General features: G+C 43.1%; 1 protein-coding gene across 2 annotated transcripts; it reads right to left on the reverse strand.

Moving 5' to 3' along the window:
• Positions 1-737: 737 nt before the first annotated feature.
• Positions 738-17,792, reverse strand: SLC25A15 (solute carrier family 25 member 15). 2 transcript variants are annotated; one of them, XM_020788019.3, is made up of 7 exons: positions 17,654-17,792; positions 13,597-13,725; positions 9,678-9,936; positions 5,488-5,625; positions 5,007-5,176; positions 1,612-1,770; positions 738-1,022 (listed from the first exon to the last, which is right to left on the reverse strand). In XM_020788019.3, exons 2-7 carry the CDS (start codon positions 13,649-13,651, stop codon positions 901-903), a joined length of 903 nt encoding a protein of 300 aa, XP_020643678.1. In that variant the 5' UTR covers positions 13,652-13,725; positions 17,654-17,792; the 3' UTR covers positions 738-900. The 2 variants fall into 2 exon arrangements, with proteins under 2 accessions (XP_020643678.1, XP_020643677.1); XM_020788018.3 differs by having other exon boundaries at positions 13,597-13,730; positions 17,654-17,788.
• Positions 17,793-19,261: the final 1,469 nt, after the last annotated feature.

Consider the following 19,261-nt stretch of genomic DNA (forward strand, 5'->3'; position numbering starts at 1 on the left):
GGGCCCCACACCTCCATGTTACAGACCATTGCTAGTAATGGTTTCTTAAGCCAATCTGTTAAATTACAATACCTACTACATGCTTGAATTTAGCAAATTCTATTTGCAGCACAGCAGGGAGCAGATCACTTTCATTTTAAAGAAAATTTTGAAAACTGTCCATAAAAAGAAAACAGGATTTGAAAAACTATTCTCCACAATTCTGTAGCCAAAGGACAGAAGTGAATGTGCTACTGCATTTAATGGCATGAATTCAATTTCCCTGCCTTGCAGCAAAGATAATCATTGTGATTTGGGTTAGCTATTAGTTCTCACTTGATAATATAGTAGAATATTGGGTATAGGATCCAAAACTCTGTAAAACATAGCTAAAAGTGCTACTTTTCACATGTGTGAGCTGATTTTCCGTACTGTGGGGGTATGTGAAGGTGTGGAAGAGAAATGGGCAGAACCCGTTATATGAATACCAACAAATGCAGAGGTGTTCTAAATGCTACCTTGGACTGAAACTACTGTCTGATTTTCAGCATATTAAAGAAGGCTCACACTTATTTGTTATACTGATACCTTTGCTTATTATAACTGTGACAATTCAAATTGTATTTTGACTATGCTTTCTGAAATGTCCCAATCTCCTTCAAAGCCTTATTCACATGATGCCTGCACTAGGAAGGCAATATAAATATCTAGTTGCTGTTATCTTTTTCTCTAAGCATAGAATTCTACAAAATCACAAATTTAAAAAACATAGCAGGTTTATTGAAATCAAAAAACAAGACAAACCACAATCCTTTCCGTTTGTCTTAAATGGTGTCATAACAATTGTCACTCTTTCACCAGGGCAGTCACTGTGCTGAACTATAAATGTATCTGGCAATTTCAGTCCACACTTAAAAAGGTTTATGTATCAAACTGATTCATCATCAATTTCCGGCTGTATTCATAGGCAAGGAACAAAGCACCGTTGGCTGGGAAAGCACGAATAATGGTAGGTTTCAGTCCAGAATACAAGGCAAATACACCTGTGAACAAGAGCAGAGTGTTAACCAAGCCGTCTCTTAAGACTGCTTTTCCTGTCTATTTCCTCTGTGCAAACTGCATGAAAGCTGAAGAATAAACATCTTATAAAGTGACCTATCATAGCTAAACATTGGTTGCCCCAGGCCCAGAAAGCTGAATAAATATTCTGGAATATGCAGACCTGGACTATGAGATAGGGAAAGTGGTGCTTCCTGCTGGCATTCTTGTATGACTATCTCTTTGCTATATATGTGCATGCAAAATATGTTCTGTTATGTGGCAACCATTATTTATTCTGCAGTTGCAGGAAACCTGATGATTCTCAGAGCATAAGCGGGACACCTTGACAAGGTGGTCCTGGGACAATGGTTAGCTCCACAGCCATAGCTTTTGCTGTTTGACTGGTTGGTCTTTTTTTTGGCAAGCTTTACTGGGGGAATTAAGAACTGATGTTGGTGTTGTTCGAAGAAATTACATGGGAAGCATTCCCCCCTTTGCCAGGTAGGAGACGTAGAATGCAGGAAATAACTAGTCCTAGCTTTGCATATTCCAGGATATTCCTTCTCCCATAGCCCAGTTTCATGTTCTTACCTTCTTTCTGGAACACACTTGCAAATGTTCCCATAAAACCAGCCTGTTTCCCCGCCATGGAAAGAACCTGGATTCTAGATTTGATGCAATCCACTGGATAAACAGCGACCCATAAGCAGATGCCACCAACACCACCACTGACCATCAGTGCAACCGGACCTGCAAAACCAAGCAGTGTTGGCTTTAAGACATGTTGATGGCTGGAACAGAAAATTCACCTGAATCTTTCTCCATCCCTTGTATGGTAACAAAAACCAAAATCCACAATTCAATGATTTTCCTGATGCCCCCCAATTTGCTGCTTCCCTGCCTAATGATACAATGGCCCCCAAGCCACATGCAATGTGTGTACACAATTCTGAGGCACCTCATCATCTTAAGCGGTGAGACCCACTGCAGGCCATTGACCATGATGATCAGTGTTTTATGAAGGAGCTGGATGAAGGACTGCCTGCTACAAAGGTTGCTGAGGGGCTTAGGTTTATATGGAAGTGATCAGTCATCACTACAGATGGCTGCTTCCATGTTTCTGGGACTGGTGAGGCAAATTTCTGCCTTTCTTGCTTTTCTCACTATCAGTACTTCTGTTTATTCATAGGGGAGGCTCTTACACACACAGAGAGCTCTACAAAAAGAACTCCTCTCCATACACCCCGGGTTTCAAATTATGTATTTCTGCACAACTAAAGCCCCTACCTTTTGCTGACGGCTGCTTTAGAAGGAGATCATCACATATCCTATTATAGCAAGAAGCTATTTTTGAGAGCAGAAGGGCCATGTCTCCTTTTTAAAGACATTGGTAGCCCTCCTCAACTCCACAAAAATAAAAATAAAAAAGGAAGAAAGAAAAGAAAAAAAGGCTGTGTGGTCCTTATACACAACCCAAAGGCAAAGGTGAGGCAATGGCCTTATTGGACCAGTAAATAATTCCCAGCAGAAGGCAGGTTTCAACCCATATTGGTCTTCATCAGTCTGAGCACCACAGTGCTGTAGGCGGTGCACAAAAGGATGTCCAGAGCTTTGTGGCACAGTGGTTAATCTGCAGTACTGCAGCCAAAACTCTGCTCACAACCCAGGTTCAATCCCAGGTAACCGACTCAAGGTTCACTCGGCCTTCCATCCTTTCAAGATTGGGAAACTGAGTGCCCATCTTGTGTGGATGGGGAGGGGCAATGTGTAACCTGTATAATAAAATTGTGAACCGCCCAGAGAGTGCTTTAAGTGTTATGAGGTGGCATATAAGCAGCATGCTTTTCTTTCTTTCTTTTTTTGCATTTCCAGAAATCATGACCATGATTTTTTTTCTGCAACATCTAAAGCCTGATGAAGACAAATAGCTTTTGTTTGTAATATTTTAAGGCCCAATAAAAGGACTGGCTGACTAGTGAGTTAAGGTATCTGGCTGTGGAGCCAGAGCTTGGGAGTTCAGTTCCCCCACTGTGCCACCAGGGAGAAGAGCCAGCCTGGACGGCTTTGGGCAATGACAGCCCATATATAACAAAAAAATCACCTGCAGATGCTCCACAACTCGCCTGATCTCGCCTGCTGTAAATCCTGTCCCCAGTGCCACAGGGAGTGATATTTTATATAAATGCAGCCTTGTTCTTATCTGTTATCCATAGTCATTAATACATTTGGATTTATTTATTTTCTGTTACTGTTTTATAGTTACCCTGTTTCCCTGAAAATAAGACCTAACCTGAAAATAAGCCTGAGTAGGATTTTTTCAGGATGCTTGTAATATAAGCCCTTCCCAAAAATGAGCCCCAGTTAAGTGAAATCCTGCCTTCTACCATTGTGCAGCAACCAGAAGATGACATGACTCTATTTGAATAAATGTAGATTGTTGTACATGAAAAAAAAAATCTCCTGAAAATAAGCCCTAATGTGTTTTTGGAGCAAAAATTAATATAGGTGAAGGTAAAGGTTCCCCTTGACAATTTGTCCAGTTGTGTCCGACTCCAGGGGGCGGCGCTCATCCCCATTTCCAACCCATAGAGCTAGCATTTGTCTGAAGACAATCTTCCGTGGTCACGTAGCCAGCAAAAATTAATATAAGACCCTGTCTTATTTTTGGAGAAACACAGTATTATTGCTTTCAGTTTAAAAAAATGAGAATCAGGATAATAATGATATAAAATAAAGATAGCCCGCCCCCACCTTGTTAAGAGACCTAATAAAATTTTGGTGTACTTTAGGACTAATCCATAGTTAAACTCTAATTACAAGGCCTGTGTAAGAACATCAGGGGTCAAGAGGTAAGGTCATATTCATTAATCTGGTATTGATTTTTTTATTTCCTGTGCACATTGTTTTGGAAACTATCTATTGTGAGAGGCAGCTAATCCATTGACTAGGGCTGACTCAGGTAAGTTATGGGATCTCCTTGTCCTCAAAGGCATGCCAAAGAGAAAAAGATGCATCTCCCTTATTTCTTCCCTTTCCATGCAAAATGTATCATGACATGAGCTACCCAATTGTCAGACTCAGCTTTCAGGTTACATTAATATGCTTTGTCTCCTTCATTTTTAAAAAAAGTTAAATTAGAGGAAAGGAACTGTTTCAGAATATAAGTCAAGAAATCTTGCTGACTGGCATGACAAGCAAAGGGAAAGGTGATGGGGGTGGGAGATGCCCGTATGTGTTAATGTCAACAGAAAATGTACGAAGATGTGTCCGAAGTTTTCAAAGAATTGTTATGTCCGGAAGAAGGCAGAAGAGGAAGCAAGGTTCAGCTTTAAGTTCAGCAGGCAGACACAGCTGAATAAACAAGAGTTCTGACCTAGATGGAAATGTCTCGGGTGGAGAGAAAATTCATCCCTCTTTCCTGTCTCATTACTTCTTTTTGTCCTCTTCTTAGTTTTTCCTCTTCACATGACCAGAAGTTCCACCTCCAATGGAGGAGCCCCCTATTTACGATACAGAGGCTGGTAAGGATGAGCACTAGAATAGGATGCGCCCATAGCTCAATGCTCTGGGGCCACTGTCAGAGGTAGGGAAGCTTTGGGTGTCCACTGATTTTAGCCTACAATTATTTGTTTTATCTATAGGCTGCCTTTCTCCTGGAGGCAGGGGGCGCATCATGGCCTCTCCCAATTTGAAGAGACCCTTGTCCAGCAGGCTGAGGCAAAGAGGCAGTCCCGAAACCAGCAAAATCAGGAAACTGGACAGGGGACAGACTGTATTTGTCTTCCGTGTGGAAGGGATTGTCACTCTCGAATTGGCCTTCTCAGCCACACTAGATGCTGTTCCAAGACCTCTCTATTCACAGCCCGTTACCATAGTCTCTCAAGACTGAAGGGTGCCTACACAAGAGTCTTGACTTCATGGAAGCCACGGTCAAAGAGGGCCTCCCCTCCACCCCATTTTAATGTCATCATCAAGCCAAAACATACCTATTTCCTCTTTTGGTCTTCCAAAGGCAAAAAATGTCCGACTCAGCTCATAGCCCCCAAAGAACAAAAAATAGCCTGGGATTTCCCGTAGCCAAGTGCTGGACAGACCGCGGTAGAATCCAAGGGGCCCGTCTCTCTGCACAACATCTTTGATGACAGACCAAACTGTACTAAGAGAGGAACAAAAGTGTAAAAACAGCTTGCATAAGCAAACACATTTCAAATTTAAAATAGGGGTCTCCTCTGTTACATTTTATTTATATCCCAACTTTCACCCTGGTAGCCCAGTTTAGCTACCTTATAGCAATGCCCTTACCTTACAGGGTTGTTATAAGCATAATGCTTGGAAAGATTTTGAACAAAGTACTATACCAATCAGCAGGTATGTGCAGGTATATTCTTTTTAACGAAATATAGCACAAAGCTAGCCGGGCTAAGCTGTCACGGGAGCGAGCCCCATGGAAACTTCTGCCTTCCTTACTTGTGTCCTTCCACAATCTTCCCAGATAACTGCATTTCGTGCATGGTCTGCAGACGGCATTTCACCAGCTCCGTGGGGCAGAGGACCAAGGCAGCAAAGGCAGATGCAAAAGAACCTGCTGCAGCATTCTGAAGGTCACTGCAAGAGAGACAAAGAATGAATCAGGGACATGAGAGGCAGATGCCTTGATCTGTAACCCAACCCAGCCATGCAGATTTCCAGTTTTCCCTAAACGGAACTCTGTGTAGGGACAGCAGAGGAGTGGCTTGGAGTAACAAGAGGGGACCACACCGAGAGGCCAGATAGGGGATGGGATTGGATGGGTACAAAGGAACAAGGCCCCAACCGGCCAGCAAAGAATCCGAACGAGGAGAGAGCAAATGAATCAAGAAGACCAACTTTCTGCTATAAAGCGAGAACCTGTATAACCAAAATATCACTGATAGATCTCCATCCAGTTCAAACTCATCCAGCCTTTTTAAAAAGCCAGACCGCTCGACAACTGCCCTAAGCAACATATTCCTCAGGTAAAATACCCTTATAATTACATCAGTTTTAAAACAGAAACACTGCTTCCACATCTGCTGTCTTCAATGGAAATGCGGAAAATGTTTCCCTTCTTCTTGTCCACGGTGTTAAATATTTGAAAGCTACCAATTTACCTTTGCCACCATCACCTCAATCTCTTAAATTGTCCTTCCTCTGTTAACACAAGTTAGGGAAACCAAACTGGCTTCGTTCTTGAGTCTTTGTTCTCTCGCAACACAATAAGGCATATTAAAAACTTACTGGCCAGAGAACAGCACACCTAGAATAAACACTTTGGCCTGTATTCCAATGGATTCAGTGAATAATTTTAGTGAAATCAACTGAGAAGTTCCCCACACTGCAAATAATGATTGAATTTGTTCTTCTTGTTGTTCAGTCGTTAAGTCGTGTCCGACTCTTCATGACCCCATGGACCAGAGCACGCCAGGCCCTCCTGTCTTCCACTGCCTCCCGGAGTTGGGCCAAATTCATGTTGAATACATAATCCTAAAATCAAATAAACTCTGAAGCTGTGAAATGGGATACAAGACAGCTAAAGCAGCATCATTAAACCTATCTACTCTAAAAAATGTATTCAGGTAAATTTATGCAACATGTGGATTAGAAATTTAACCCTCAGTCATCTGCAATATATAAACAAGTGACAGGGAGTTTTCCAGAATATAATATCTGTATTTTAAAGCACAGTCTCCAGCATGCATTGCCTTTCTGGACAGTAGCTGAGGTATCATTTCTGTTATGCGAGTGTGTGGTACTCTACTCTTATTGGGCTTTAGATATTTGGGCACTGTTCTTCATCCAACATGCTCCACACAGAGCTGCACTCAAAATCATTTTTGGACAGTCCAGGCTGTTGCAAAATCTGATGAAAATGCATATTGAAGACACAAACTGCAAGCACTGACTTTCAGCCTATGCATAATTCAGGACTGTCTTGGCTTAAGATAACCCCATTCTTTTATGGTGTTCGTCAGGTCCAGTCAATGGGTTGGAAGCAGGCCTTTCTGCATGGCTCGCCTTCAGTTTCGGAATGACTTACCTGGACGGGCCGGCTGGTCCCAACTCACTCACTTTCAGGGAAAGAGGCAGAGATCTTCTGCCCATGTGGGACTTCCCTGCAGTCTATTTGGCTTTAAGAGTAGCTAAGCTTTCCTTTCATGGATCTGGTTATTTTCATGTTCTTATGGTTCTAAGACTTTGTTGCAATTTCTATTGCAAACAGTTTCAGATGGTAACGCATCAAAAAAGGTAAAAAAAATAAATATGTGGTGTCATCCTGCTGCACAGTTGCTATCTGGTGACTTTTAGCTTGGAAATAATAATAAATAAATTATTTGCCAGGGCCATAGGTCAAGTCACAAGATAGCTGGCTGACCACAGGAGCCTCACATGATGCACACCGCTAACTTGCAGAGGCCATAAATGAGTAAGCTGTAGATGCCATTTGAAAGCAGGGATGGACATGGGATGCAAAAAGAGGAAATTTCTTGGCTATGGATGTTTGCTCACCTTGGCTAAGGCTAAGCTTATGATCCTGATCAGGCCCAGAGGAAGTAACAATGTCACATAACTTGGGCTTCTGTCTGGATGTCCTTCGTTAGACACATTGGTCTGCGAAGGAAAGCGAAAGGCTGATAAAGCAATCTCCGGGATAGGCTTCAAAACAAATACATGATGTGCTCTGAGCAACAAATGGCACAGCTCTAGAACTTGCTTTTGCTTCAAAATAAGACAGCAGGGAGAAGTTTTTGGGACCCCTTTCCCTCTATGTGAATTCTGGTCTAGATGGGTGGGGTATAAATCTAATAAAATAAATAAATAAAATAAATTTTATTTATATCCTGTCTCTCTCCCATTTCTGGAAAACATGCTGGCTCACAACACTGAAACAAAAGACAAAACTAAAAACCACGTTATATCATAATACAGTGGTGCCTCGCACAACGGGTGCCTCACACAACGATGAATTCACACAACGATGGCTTTTTCTGATAAATTTGCCGCCTCACACAACGATGTTTCCTATGGGGGGTTTTCACACAACAATGTCTCTTTTCCCTCATTTAAAAGTGCCTTAAACTGTTTGAAACCTGTTTTAAATGCTTGCAATCGTTAGCCCACCTCCTGAAACCTATGCAGACTTAATTTGGTGTTGTTCTGAGTCATTGTTAATTTTTGGTGATTTTTTGTTTTTCCCTCATTGAACTCTATTGAACTGTCCGTCCAGTACATTTCAATGAGAGAGAAAACAAAAAATCAGAAAAAATTAACGAAGACTCAGAACAACACCAAATTAAGTTTGCATAGGGTTCAGGAGGTGGGCTAACAATAGCAAGCATTTAAAACACTTTTCAAACAGTTTAAGGCACTTTTACAGGAGCGAAAAAGCACATCGGAAAGAGCTTCAAAAGCAGGGAAACGGAGATCAAAGAGATCAAAGAGCCCTTTCCGATGTGCCTTTTCGCTCCTGTAAAAGTGCCTTAAACTGTTTGAAAAGTGTTTTAAATGCTTGCTATTGTTAGCTCACCTCCTGAACCCTATGCAAACTTAATTTGGTGTTGTTCTGAGTCTTCGTTAATTTTTTCTGATTTTTTGTTTTCTCTCTCATTGAAATGTATTGGACGGACAGTTCAATAGAGTTCAATGAGGGAAAAACAAAATATCACCAAAAATTAACAATGACTCAGAACAACACCAAATTAAGTTTGCATAGGTTTCAGGAGGTGGGCTAACGATTGCAAGCATTTATAACAGGTTTCAAACAGTTTAAGGCACTTTTAAATGAGGGAAAAGAGACATCGGAATGCCATTCAAATGCATTGAGTCGGCTTCAATACATTTGAATGGAGGAAACATTGTTTCACTCAACGATGTTTCCTATGGGGATTTTCGCTCAAGGACGGCAATCCGTTTTCAATGCATTCCTATGGGAAATGGTGTTTCACAGAACGATGTTTCACACAACGTTGATTTTTTTGGAACCAATTAACATCGTTGTGTGAGGCACCACTGTATTAAAACAAAACCCCAAATGAAAACAATGTAAAAATTCCTTAAAAGCACAACAGTGGAAACCCTCCTGCCCACCATCCAGCAGTTCAAAGTCTCTTCCTTAACAGAAAGTCAGTCACCGAAGGCCCAGCTGAATCAAAAGGTCTTAGCTTGCAGGCGGAAGAACCACAGGAAGGGCCTTCTCTCCCTAGGAAGGGAACTCCACAGCCTGTGAAAGCACACCATTCTTCCAGACTCTTCGTTCAAATTACCTGGACCTGAAAATTCCTACTGAAAATGTGTAACAAGAGATTGGGTGGCGTCTGCAGTGTTTTTGATAATCTGATCTGTTACCTAATTTAAGCAGACTGTCTGGATTAATTTTAGGACTTAAATGGCAGAAATCTAAGTAACGACTGGCTTGTTTTGTCCACCATAAGCTTTCGTGAGCATTGTTGTGAATGTTATGGAAAGGGAAGGATATACATATTGTTCAGAAGTAACAGTGGAGAACCAGATAGCAAAAATCCTTCAGAATACACACTGCACCATTAGGGGAGAACTCAAACTTCTAGCTCTGTCTTTTGGGACTGGATTTAGCATCTGCTAGTAGTGCAGAGCTGAGAGGGAAACCAAGGTTCATCACTCACCTCAGCTTTGCATTCTTATCGAGTCCCAGGATCCTCCTCACAATATTTTGGCAAAAGCCATAACACATGAAGAGCACCGCGTTCTCAGCAATGTTAGCGACAAGTGCAGGGCTGGTCCCCTTGTAGAAGCCTCGAAAGCCCACCTGCTGGTAAGTCTTCACAAAACAGTCTGCCAGCCCCCGGTACATGGTGGGGAAGGTCTGCATTTTCACCTTGGCAGTATCAAATGGCTGGCCCGTCATGACACAGGCCGTGCCCCCTGGACAAAAAAAAAAAAAAAAAAAAAAAAAAAAAAAAAAAAGGATGGGATGAACATTGGAAGTCTCAATGGGGTCACACGACAGAAATAATAAAGCAGTACAGACTGAGCTTTTGAGAGTTGAAATTCAGACTAAGAAAAAGGCATATGGATTGAAAACCCACGATCATTAGAATACGTGGATTTTGCTCTGCTTCAGTGGAATTCTACGTGCTTATATTTTTTTTCACAATGGTTCCCAACCTTGGGTCCCCAGATGTTCTTGGACTAAAACTCCCAGAAGCCTTCATCTCTAGCTGTGCTGGCCAGGATTTCTGGAAGTTGTAGTCTAAGAATAGCTGGATTATCCAAGGTTGAGAACAACAGACATTATCTACTCTGAACAGGCCCGTTGGATGGTGTATACAGTGGTGCCCTGCATAGCGACGATAATCCGTTCCGGATAAATCGTTGCTATCCGGAACGTCGCTATACGGAAATAAAAACCCCATAGGAACGCATTAAACTCCGTTTAATGTGTTCCTATGGGGAATAAACTCACCGCTAAGCGGGAATCCTCCATAGAACCGCCATTTTTGCCTCCTCGGTAAGCGAGGAATCAGTGTGAAAATGCTGCGGGCGGCCATTTTGTGCACCCGGCGGCCATTTTGGAACTGGCGATCAGCTGTTTTAAAGCATCGCAATGCAAAGATCGGTAAGCGAAACGCTTACCAACCATCGCAATGCGATGTTTTGCCTATTTAAAACATTGCAATGCGATTGCAAAAGCGATAGCAAAATCTGCATCGCTATGCGGATTCGTTAAACTGTGCGCTCGTTATGCAAGGCACCACTGTATATGCACTCCTTTCTTAGGAAGACCACATGTGATCCTTCCTCAAATAAAGCCCAGGGGCAGTAGCCCTTCTCAAAATGATAAGAGATTCTGGCAAACTGGCTCTCATAGTGCGGTTAAGCAGGGAAATCCCCCTGAGGAAGCATGAGACTGTTGTTCTTATCTTATATAAATTTGAACTTTACATACAAGGGTCACAGACCTCTTGACCTGTTGTATTCCATGGCTTTTTGCCTCCTGTATCTAGACTCTCCTCACCATGCTAGTCCCCATGTGCAGGCATATGATGCCAAGTAAAGATAACCTCCCCCAAACTGACTTCCAGTCATGACACTAGAGTAAACCCAAAGTCTTTGACCAAGTGGGCCTGTAGAAGAAAAGGTCTGACAGATGTCATACTGCATCCCAATTCAGCTGGAAGGGATGTTTAGAGCAGTTCCAGGCTGGCAAAACAAATGGCTTCAGACTGGGCTTGCGCCATCTTCATTCAGGTCCAATGCCAACTCATCCCTACAAGGCCTGTTTTTACTATGCATCCCCAACTATGGTCAGCAGTAGCTTTCCACACATCACGTTCTTGCAAAGGGGCATGAGGGACTCCACAATAGCATTCTTCCCTACCAACAGTGGGTGTGCCCTTCATCTGGCCTATCCCAACAACATTCAGCTGGCAACACCGGGTTTAGGAGTGCCCTCTAGATGCCCCACAACGCCTTTGTACAAATTCCTAACAAGGGATGTGACATGGTCAATGCAACAATAGCCACAGTGACACATGCCTTAGTTACACCCTGTTTGGATTACTGTAACACACTCCATGTGGGGCTGCCTTTGGAAACTTCAGCAGGCCCAAAACACAAACCCAGATTGTTAACTGGAGCTTGTTACAGGGATCACATAACTTCCGCTACAACAGGCCACAGACTGCTGGTCAACCTCCAGGCACAATTCAAAGTGCTGTTGTTCAATGTTGTCAAGTCAGAAACAACTTATAGTGACCCTGACTTTCAAAGTAAGTAAATTATTTAAATAGTAGTTTTACCAGTTCCACACACCCAGTAAGTTCCCATGGCTGAGTGGGGGTTTGAACTCAGGCCTCCTGAGCGCTCGTCCATCACTCTATCCAACACACACACTGGGTATGCCAGTTTTGACGTGTAAATCTCTAAGCGACTTGAACGACTGCATTTGCATTGATAAGCCTCCCCGGGTTTTAAAATCATCAGGGGAGGCGTTCCTCTTGGTCCCACCACCCTCACAGGTGCCTTTGGTGGGGACATGGGAGAGGGCCTTCTCTGTGGCTGCCCTGAAGTTGTGAAACTCCCTGCCACGGAAAGTCAGGCTGGCCTCCTCCTTTCTGTCCTTTGGCAGGCAGGCAAAGACTTTCCTTTTCAGGCAAGCTTTTTCTCAGTGACTGGCTGCCTAGGGGGTGGGCTGCTGTTTTCTTTTCTTTTGTTGAGTTTCCCTTCCCCTTCCAGTTATGTAACCTGCCTTGGGTTCTCTTAAGGAGAAAGGCAGGGTAGAAATATTTTAAATTTAAAAAAAACTTCCACAGGATGATGTGGACATTACCACAAAGGAATTCAGATCCTTGATGGCAGAAATAGGGAAAATGTTATTTTCTTTGGATGTTATCAGACTACAGATCCCATCATCTCTCGCCACTGGCTACGCCGGAAGCTGCTATCCATAGACAAGCAGAGAGAGAGAGAGAGAGAGAGAGAGAGAGAGAGAGATTTCCTACTCCTGCTTAATGGCACTGTTTTAAAGGTGATCACTTGTTCTGTTAATATCATTTAAAAAATCTAGTTTTTTTAAGCATTAATACTCAGAACAAAAAAACAACAACAGGTTTGGTATTTGTGACAGTTAATCAGATCCAAATTATTGTGAGGGGAAAAGGTACTATCTATCTTTCAAAACCTATCATGGTATTTCCATAAATCTTTTTCTCCCTTCTCCCAAGGAGCTTAGTCTTCTTATATAAGTATATATGTAATTTAATACTCAAGGTGCCCCTATAAACTAGGCCAGGCTTCAGCTTTGCTGCTGCTCATTGGGCAGATGGAAGCACAACTGCTCCAGCTACTGTCTGGAGATGCCACTTGCTGAACTAGGCAAAAATTCAGATCGCTTTGGCTATTCTGCGAGGCTAGAGGACAAGGTGGCCTCACCCCTGTCCGGCCTAACAAGTGACACTACAGTGGCATGAAAGAGATGGGGGAGAAGATAAGCTGCCACCCACATGGGCACATTCTTGAAATATCTCACTTTGGACAAACAGATGGTCAGTTGACTGGCCTGTGAACTCGGCATTGGCTAAAGACGATAAAATAAAACCAACCAACAAAATAATCTCATCTCTCTTCTGTTTGGTTGCTCAACTTTTACTTGTGACATATTTTGAAACACTCCTGTGAGGATGAAGGCTAATCCCTAAGTGTACTGAAAGCAATGCTCAGGAAATGATTAGACAGGAATGTTTACACATTTACCTCTCAGCAACAGCAGGGTTTCACTGAAGGGAAGAACAAGAGAAGGAAAGTTAAGATGTGGGAAGTACTGCAAACCTAGGGAGAAGTCAACAAGCGCTTTCTCCATAGTGTCCCAACAACTAGACACATGCTTTTTCAGACCAACACTGCTATCGCTCAAAGCTTGGGAAAGTTACTCTTTTGGACTGACAGAATTCTCTGGCAAGCATGGATCAAGACTTTTCCCAACTCATCAGACACTGCCTTGTGCAGCTGAGGAAGGGCTTCCTCAAGTACAGAGAATCAAACTGTTATCATTTCCTGGTGAAAACAGAATTTCTTGAGCCTTACCTACAGCCCCTGCTGTGAGGTCAATTGCCGCCTGGATGACAGGGTTGATTCTCATGTTTGCCACTTGCTCGGCAGTGTCTCTAAATCATGAAGTCTTCCACAGCACGTGGGGAATGGTGAAGGATACGTCTACTCTGACAGAAGGAAGAAAATCCATTATCACAGGTCATAAAATTACTGCGAACAACTATTTCCATTTCTGTTTAATGCAAATAACCACAACCTAAAGACAAGTAAAACAAAGCTCAAATATCATGGAGTTCAAATTTTATATTTTTGTCAATGTAAAAATCCCACATGCCATCAAATGAAATGAGCTCCTTTTGATCCTTTTAGAAGCAAATAATGCCCCAATGAATCATGTAGGGAGATTGTTCTCCTGCCCGCCCGCCCATCGCATGCTATTATGCCAGTAACATCTTCCTTATGAAACACTTGGTAAAAAAAAAAGGCGATCATTACTTATCATATAAAAATATATATTACAATAGATCCATAGATTAAAACATTAAAATTCTACAGAACTACAATTCTAAAAGACCTCTGTGTGTGCGTGTGCGCACGTGCCATCAAGTCAGAGCCAACTTACTAGCAACTCTAATGGGGTTTTCACCTTGAAAGTGAGATACGTGAAGGGTGGTTTTACCAGACTTGCTCCCTTAGTCAGCTTCCATGGCTGAGCAGGGATTTGACACTCCGGTCTCCACAGTACTAGACCATCACTCTGTCCACTACATTGTGGTTTACCTATCCGCCTGTGGAGCCAGAGGTTGGGAATTTGATTCCCCACTGTGCTTCCTGTGAGTAGAGTGCTGGGCAAGTTGCATAGTCCCAGAATGCCCTCAGCAGGAGGGAAGGGTAAAACATTTCTGGTGTACTCTCTACCTAGAAAACCCTGAAAAAGGTTGCCATAAACCAGAATTGACTTGACAGTACTATATGCTGGACTTTCTTCTTTAGCATTTCTTTTTAATATGTGTCTTAACTAATGTTTCTGACTGTTCTAGCCTAGTTTCATGTATAGGACCAATGGCAGAGTCATGTTAGGTCTTCTTGTCTTGGGGGGCCATGTGCCCTCTATAGAGAGCGCATAAACTAACATTTTCATTAACACATTAATTACAACAATTGGATAAATTGAACCTTTTCTGTTTAAAATATTTCTTTATTTTATCTCTGCCTTTCTCCCTAAAATGGCCTAACATTAACACCGCCAAGTTAATTCCTCAGTTTCTAACCTCTAACTTGAATAAATCAATAGTTAAATCTAAGTTTCTAGTTTCCTCATCTGAAGATTGCTGAAGTATATTAAAGTATATTTCCCATTTTTCCAGACTTCTGTTTCCAGCTGTCACTGCTAGTCCATCCCTCTCTCTGAGGCTACACCAAGTGTATGAAACAGAAACTCCAAGTCAAAAATTATGACATTTTTATCGTACCCCTTAACTACGGTGGCATAAATGGTTCCAACCCAACCTGTGAAATTAAGTGGAGGGGGGTTAAGGGGGAGAGAGGGGAAAAAGGCAAATTATTGTGGCACTTTAAGAACAAACAGATTTATTTTAGTATGAGCTTTCATGGAGATTCTGAAGTGGACTTTGGTCCATGAAAGCTTACAGGGAAATAAATCTGTTAGTCTTTAAAGTACCACAGTATTTCTTCTTTCCCCCTTTTTTCCCCTTTAACTCTGCCAACATATTAAGAAAATCTATTTTTTGGACATTCTTGTGAATATGAGTGACTAACTCAACATCACCCAACGGATCTGACAATGGAGTCCCATTTCCTCTACCAGCTACACCACACAGGTATTATGTGAACAACTTCATATTTTAGATGTCACAAATGAGGTAAACACATCTCCCTTCTTAAGGCAATCAAGGGAGGATTTCTGCATGGGAAAAACTGTGAATGCCATTTCATTCTGACACCCCTAAACAAACCCCAGGATCTGAAGTCTTCCATTCGAACTTTTATGTCTTTTATACCAGGTTTCTGGACTTCATGTTTTTTTAAAAAATAAATCCTTCAAGGATAAAGCATACCCACCCACTTTGGCTCATATTCATCAAGAAATCCCTTCTTAATTTTAGAAAAACAAGCTGTAAAATTGCTCATTCAACAGCAGGGCTGGATCAACACACATATAAACATGTCTTCTATGACATGTCACCATCTTTCTGCAGAAGCTCCTCAATTAGATATGCCTGTTTCAAAGTTAATCTCATGAAATTCAATAGATTCATTTCAGCCCCCTATGAGTAAGAAGCAAGTTCTACTGAATTTAAAGGGGTCACTACTGTGGAAATATGCATAGGATATGAATAGAAAAGTAGAAGTGGGATCTTACGAATACTAACCAACCACCAGAACACACACACACACACATATATATATACAATACATACACAATGGTTGAAATCCTGTTGTGCACGTCTGTGTGCACAATGGGGATGAAATCATCATTAGCAACTCACTACTGATTAAGGTCATCCTCTGATGACTTCAGGGGGTACACAAGCTCATCACACTGTGTTTGTTTAACTGTGTACAAGTCGCTTCCACCCTGAACCTGCCCTTAATCAATGGCGATTCGTCACTGCTTCTGATGTTATCTCTGCTGTGCACACAGAGCTCCACAAGACAATTTCAGCCCATATCTGTACACGGATCCAAGGGTCATATGTAAGGATCTAGCCCTATCATGCATACTTTGCGTATGCATCTTTCTCCAAATCTGTGTCAGAGTTTGAATTAAATTGGGGGCAGTAATCCTGGAAAAGGCTGTGCAAAGGCCTGCTCTCTCCATCAAATAATCATTTAAGGCAGGTTAGGAACAGTGCAAGCAACAAGCAGACTACAAATCCACAAACAAATTTCCCTGTGAATTCGTCAAACTGTGTTGCAGCCACTTCATTCTGTGACCCAACATACTCCATAAATGCCCTCTAATTCCTAATCTCGGCAACCTCCTGAGAAGCAGGTAGTAGCCATTTTAAAAGTGGATGCCAAGAATCAAACGTTTTAGGCCAAGCCAGCTCAAGGGGGGAAAAAAACCTACACTGGGTAAAATTTAATGAATATTCCACTGTCCCATATTACCTCAGTGGAAAGGCATACAATTTTTTTAGCCACACATGATGCTGGCTGAGGAAAGACGTGTACTGGCACATGTGCACTGACACACATGAGGCAATCCCCTTTAATCCTCTAGAAATGGGAGTGCTGGTGGTGGTGGATGGATTTTGTGGTGCAAAATGGGTCATGACACAGGGGGTGGGTGGGTGGGCCACACTTAGGGCCAGGGGAGACTACAGGGTGTATACCCTTGCTCTATGGAGCGTGTGTAACACAAGGTGGAGGAAAAGGTCAATCCTCATTCCTTGTAATGCCATAGATTGGTAACTGACTTCAATATTATTGTACAATCCTTATCTGTTCAGTAAATTAAAAAGGGAAATGTGAAGAAAGACAGCATATGTTTCCTACTACACACATTACTTATTATAACTTCTAGAGTTCCATATGATCGGCAGCAAAATGTACACTGAGATGCACGTGCATGCATACTTATTTTATTGCATTATTAAATCACTGAGCTTCAGGATGTACCTCCTCAGAGTTATCTAACAATTACTAAAGCTTGGTGCTGTTATCAGCAGCACTGATGAAAATAACACACAGATGAGCCATAAAACCACAAATCGGTAATAAAGCATTCGGATAAGGGGAGTCCCAAGCGCACAGTGGCTTAAAAGGTCCAACATCTCCAGATGTTGCCGGCCTCCCAATTAAACTAAGGGTGTTGGGAGCCTGCCAACAGCTGGAGGGCACCCCGGGTTGGCAACGCGCAGCTAGAGAGACCCCTGCTGTGACCCCGGTCCCGAGATTAACCGGGGGCGAGAGAAGCAGAGCGGGCGCTCAGACCCGATCCGGAGCAAGGCAGCCTGCGCCGGAAAGGCGCGCACGCAGGAAAGCAACGAGGAGGAGCCGCTGCTGGGCGGGCGCCACGTGGATCCCGGTGCCCGCGGGGGCCGGCCCTGGCCTGCCTGCTTACCTTCAGCTTCATCGCCCGTCCCGGTCGAGGGGGTGCCTCCCGCTCCCCACCAAGAGCCCTATATATATGCCAGCCGGCCACCAAGGCGGTGCGCCCTCGCCGGCTCCCGGCCACGGAAAGAGGAGGAGGCGGCGGAGGAGGAGCTGGAGCTCGGCCCGGGAAGCGGAACTGGAGGCCGCCGCGCCCCCAGAGGCCGCCCCGTGAGAGGGCGAAGGCGGAGGGGCTTGGCATGGCCAGGGAGAGCGGCGCCTCGTAGCCCGGCCGGCATGGGAGCCGCACCACGGAGCCGCGCAGAAGAGGAGAGGAAAAGCCCCCCGGGTGCCTGGCGCGCTCATGGGGCAAGGAAGGGCCGTTCACGAGTACAGTAGATGTTGGCCTGTCCGCATGGTTATGTCACTCCCCAAATCTCATGGAATGGGCCACCGCCCCCCCCCCGCTGCCTGTTGTTGTTGCAAGAGGGACAAGGGCGCCATTACATATGCTGGACAGAGTGGAAAGCTAGCAGCTCAGTGGTAGATAAGCAGGCCCGCTTGGCATGCCAAAAGAGGTTCCATGCTCACCACCTCCAAGTAAGGGATTATCCCATTCTTCAGGACTGGTCCCGCAGGGAAGGCCTGCAGGAGTAAACAAGGCTGCCAAGACCACAGGCCGGATTTCAAGGGGATGATCCCTATGGCCAGCACCTCACTTACGCTAGATGCCCTTGGTGAATGCGGTTAGCGTTGAATAGCCTCCAGATAACAGAATAATTCGCGGGTCTGGGGTCTACAATTTGATGGTGCTTTTGCAAGAATCCCCCATAAAAATCACATTAAATCATGAAGATCCATCCTTGATTTCAGAGATCGGACGTTTACTTTTTTCCAGAGCTTTCATCACTGCAAGAGACAACACACAAGCTCAGTGGTTTAGATATCAGTTGGGAGTTTGATTCCCCGCTGTGCCCTTCCGGCTCTGAAGTTCTAAAATTTATTATTATTATTATTATTATTATTATTATTATTATTATTATTATTATTATTATTATTATTATTATTATTATTATTATTATTATTATTATTATTATTATTATTGTGCCTGTTTCAGCTACAGATGTTGGGGAGGGGACAACTACTAATGACAACCAAACTACAGGAACAGAAATGTTTTGTTCTATTGACACATGTATATATAGTGAATTCTTAAACCAGTTGTTTCTTCTTTCCAACCTGCTAATTTGCTTTCAACATGCATTCTTGATATCCTTCCAAAGTACCATCAGGTATTTATGCATAATCCAGGAGTTGAATTTTGGTTTGAAGGTATTTCACTTGGTTTTAGGCAAAAATCCATGATAGGCAGACTGTAGTAGAATTTGATCTTTTTCTCCCAGGCTGTGGAAATAAGTGACTTTTCTCCATTTTTCTGGCAGGATAATAGTATATTGATCTGAACGTGTTTGTCAAGTATAGGCATTCTGTGTCCATTGAAATGGCAGGGAGCTTCTACCTACAAACTAATTGAACAGCTCTAAAGCAGTGATTCACAACCTTATATCTCACTAGTCAGTCTGTCAGTTTGGATGCCATTCACACTTCTGGCCTTCCTGTGTAGCAGGAGGGGAAATGG

This window comes from Pogona vitticeps, chromosome 1 (genome assembly GCF_051106095.1).
Source record: "Pogona vitticeps strain Pit_001003342236 chromosome 1, PviZW2.1, whole genome shotgun sequence".
NCBI lineage: Eukaryota > Metazoa > Chordata > Lepidosauria > Squamata > Agamidae > Pogona > Pogona vitticeps.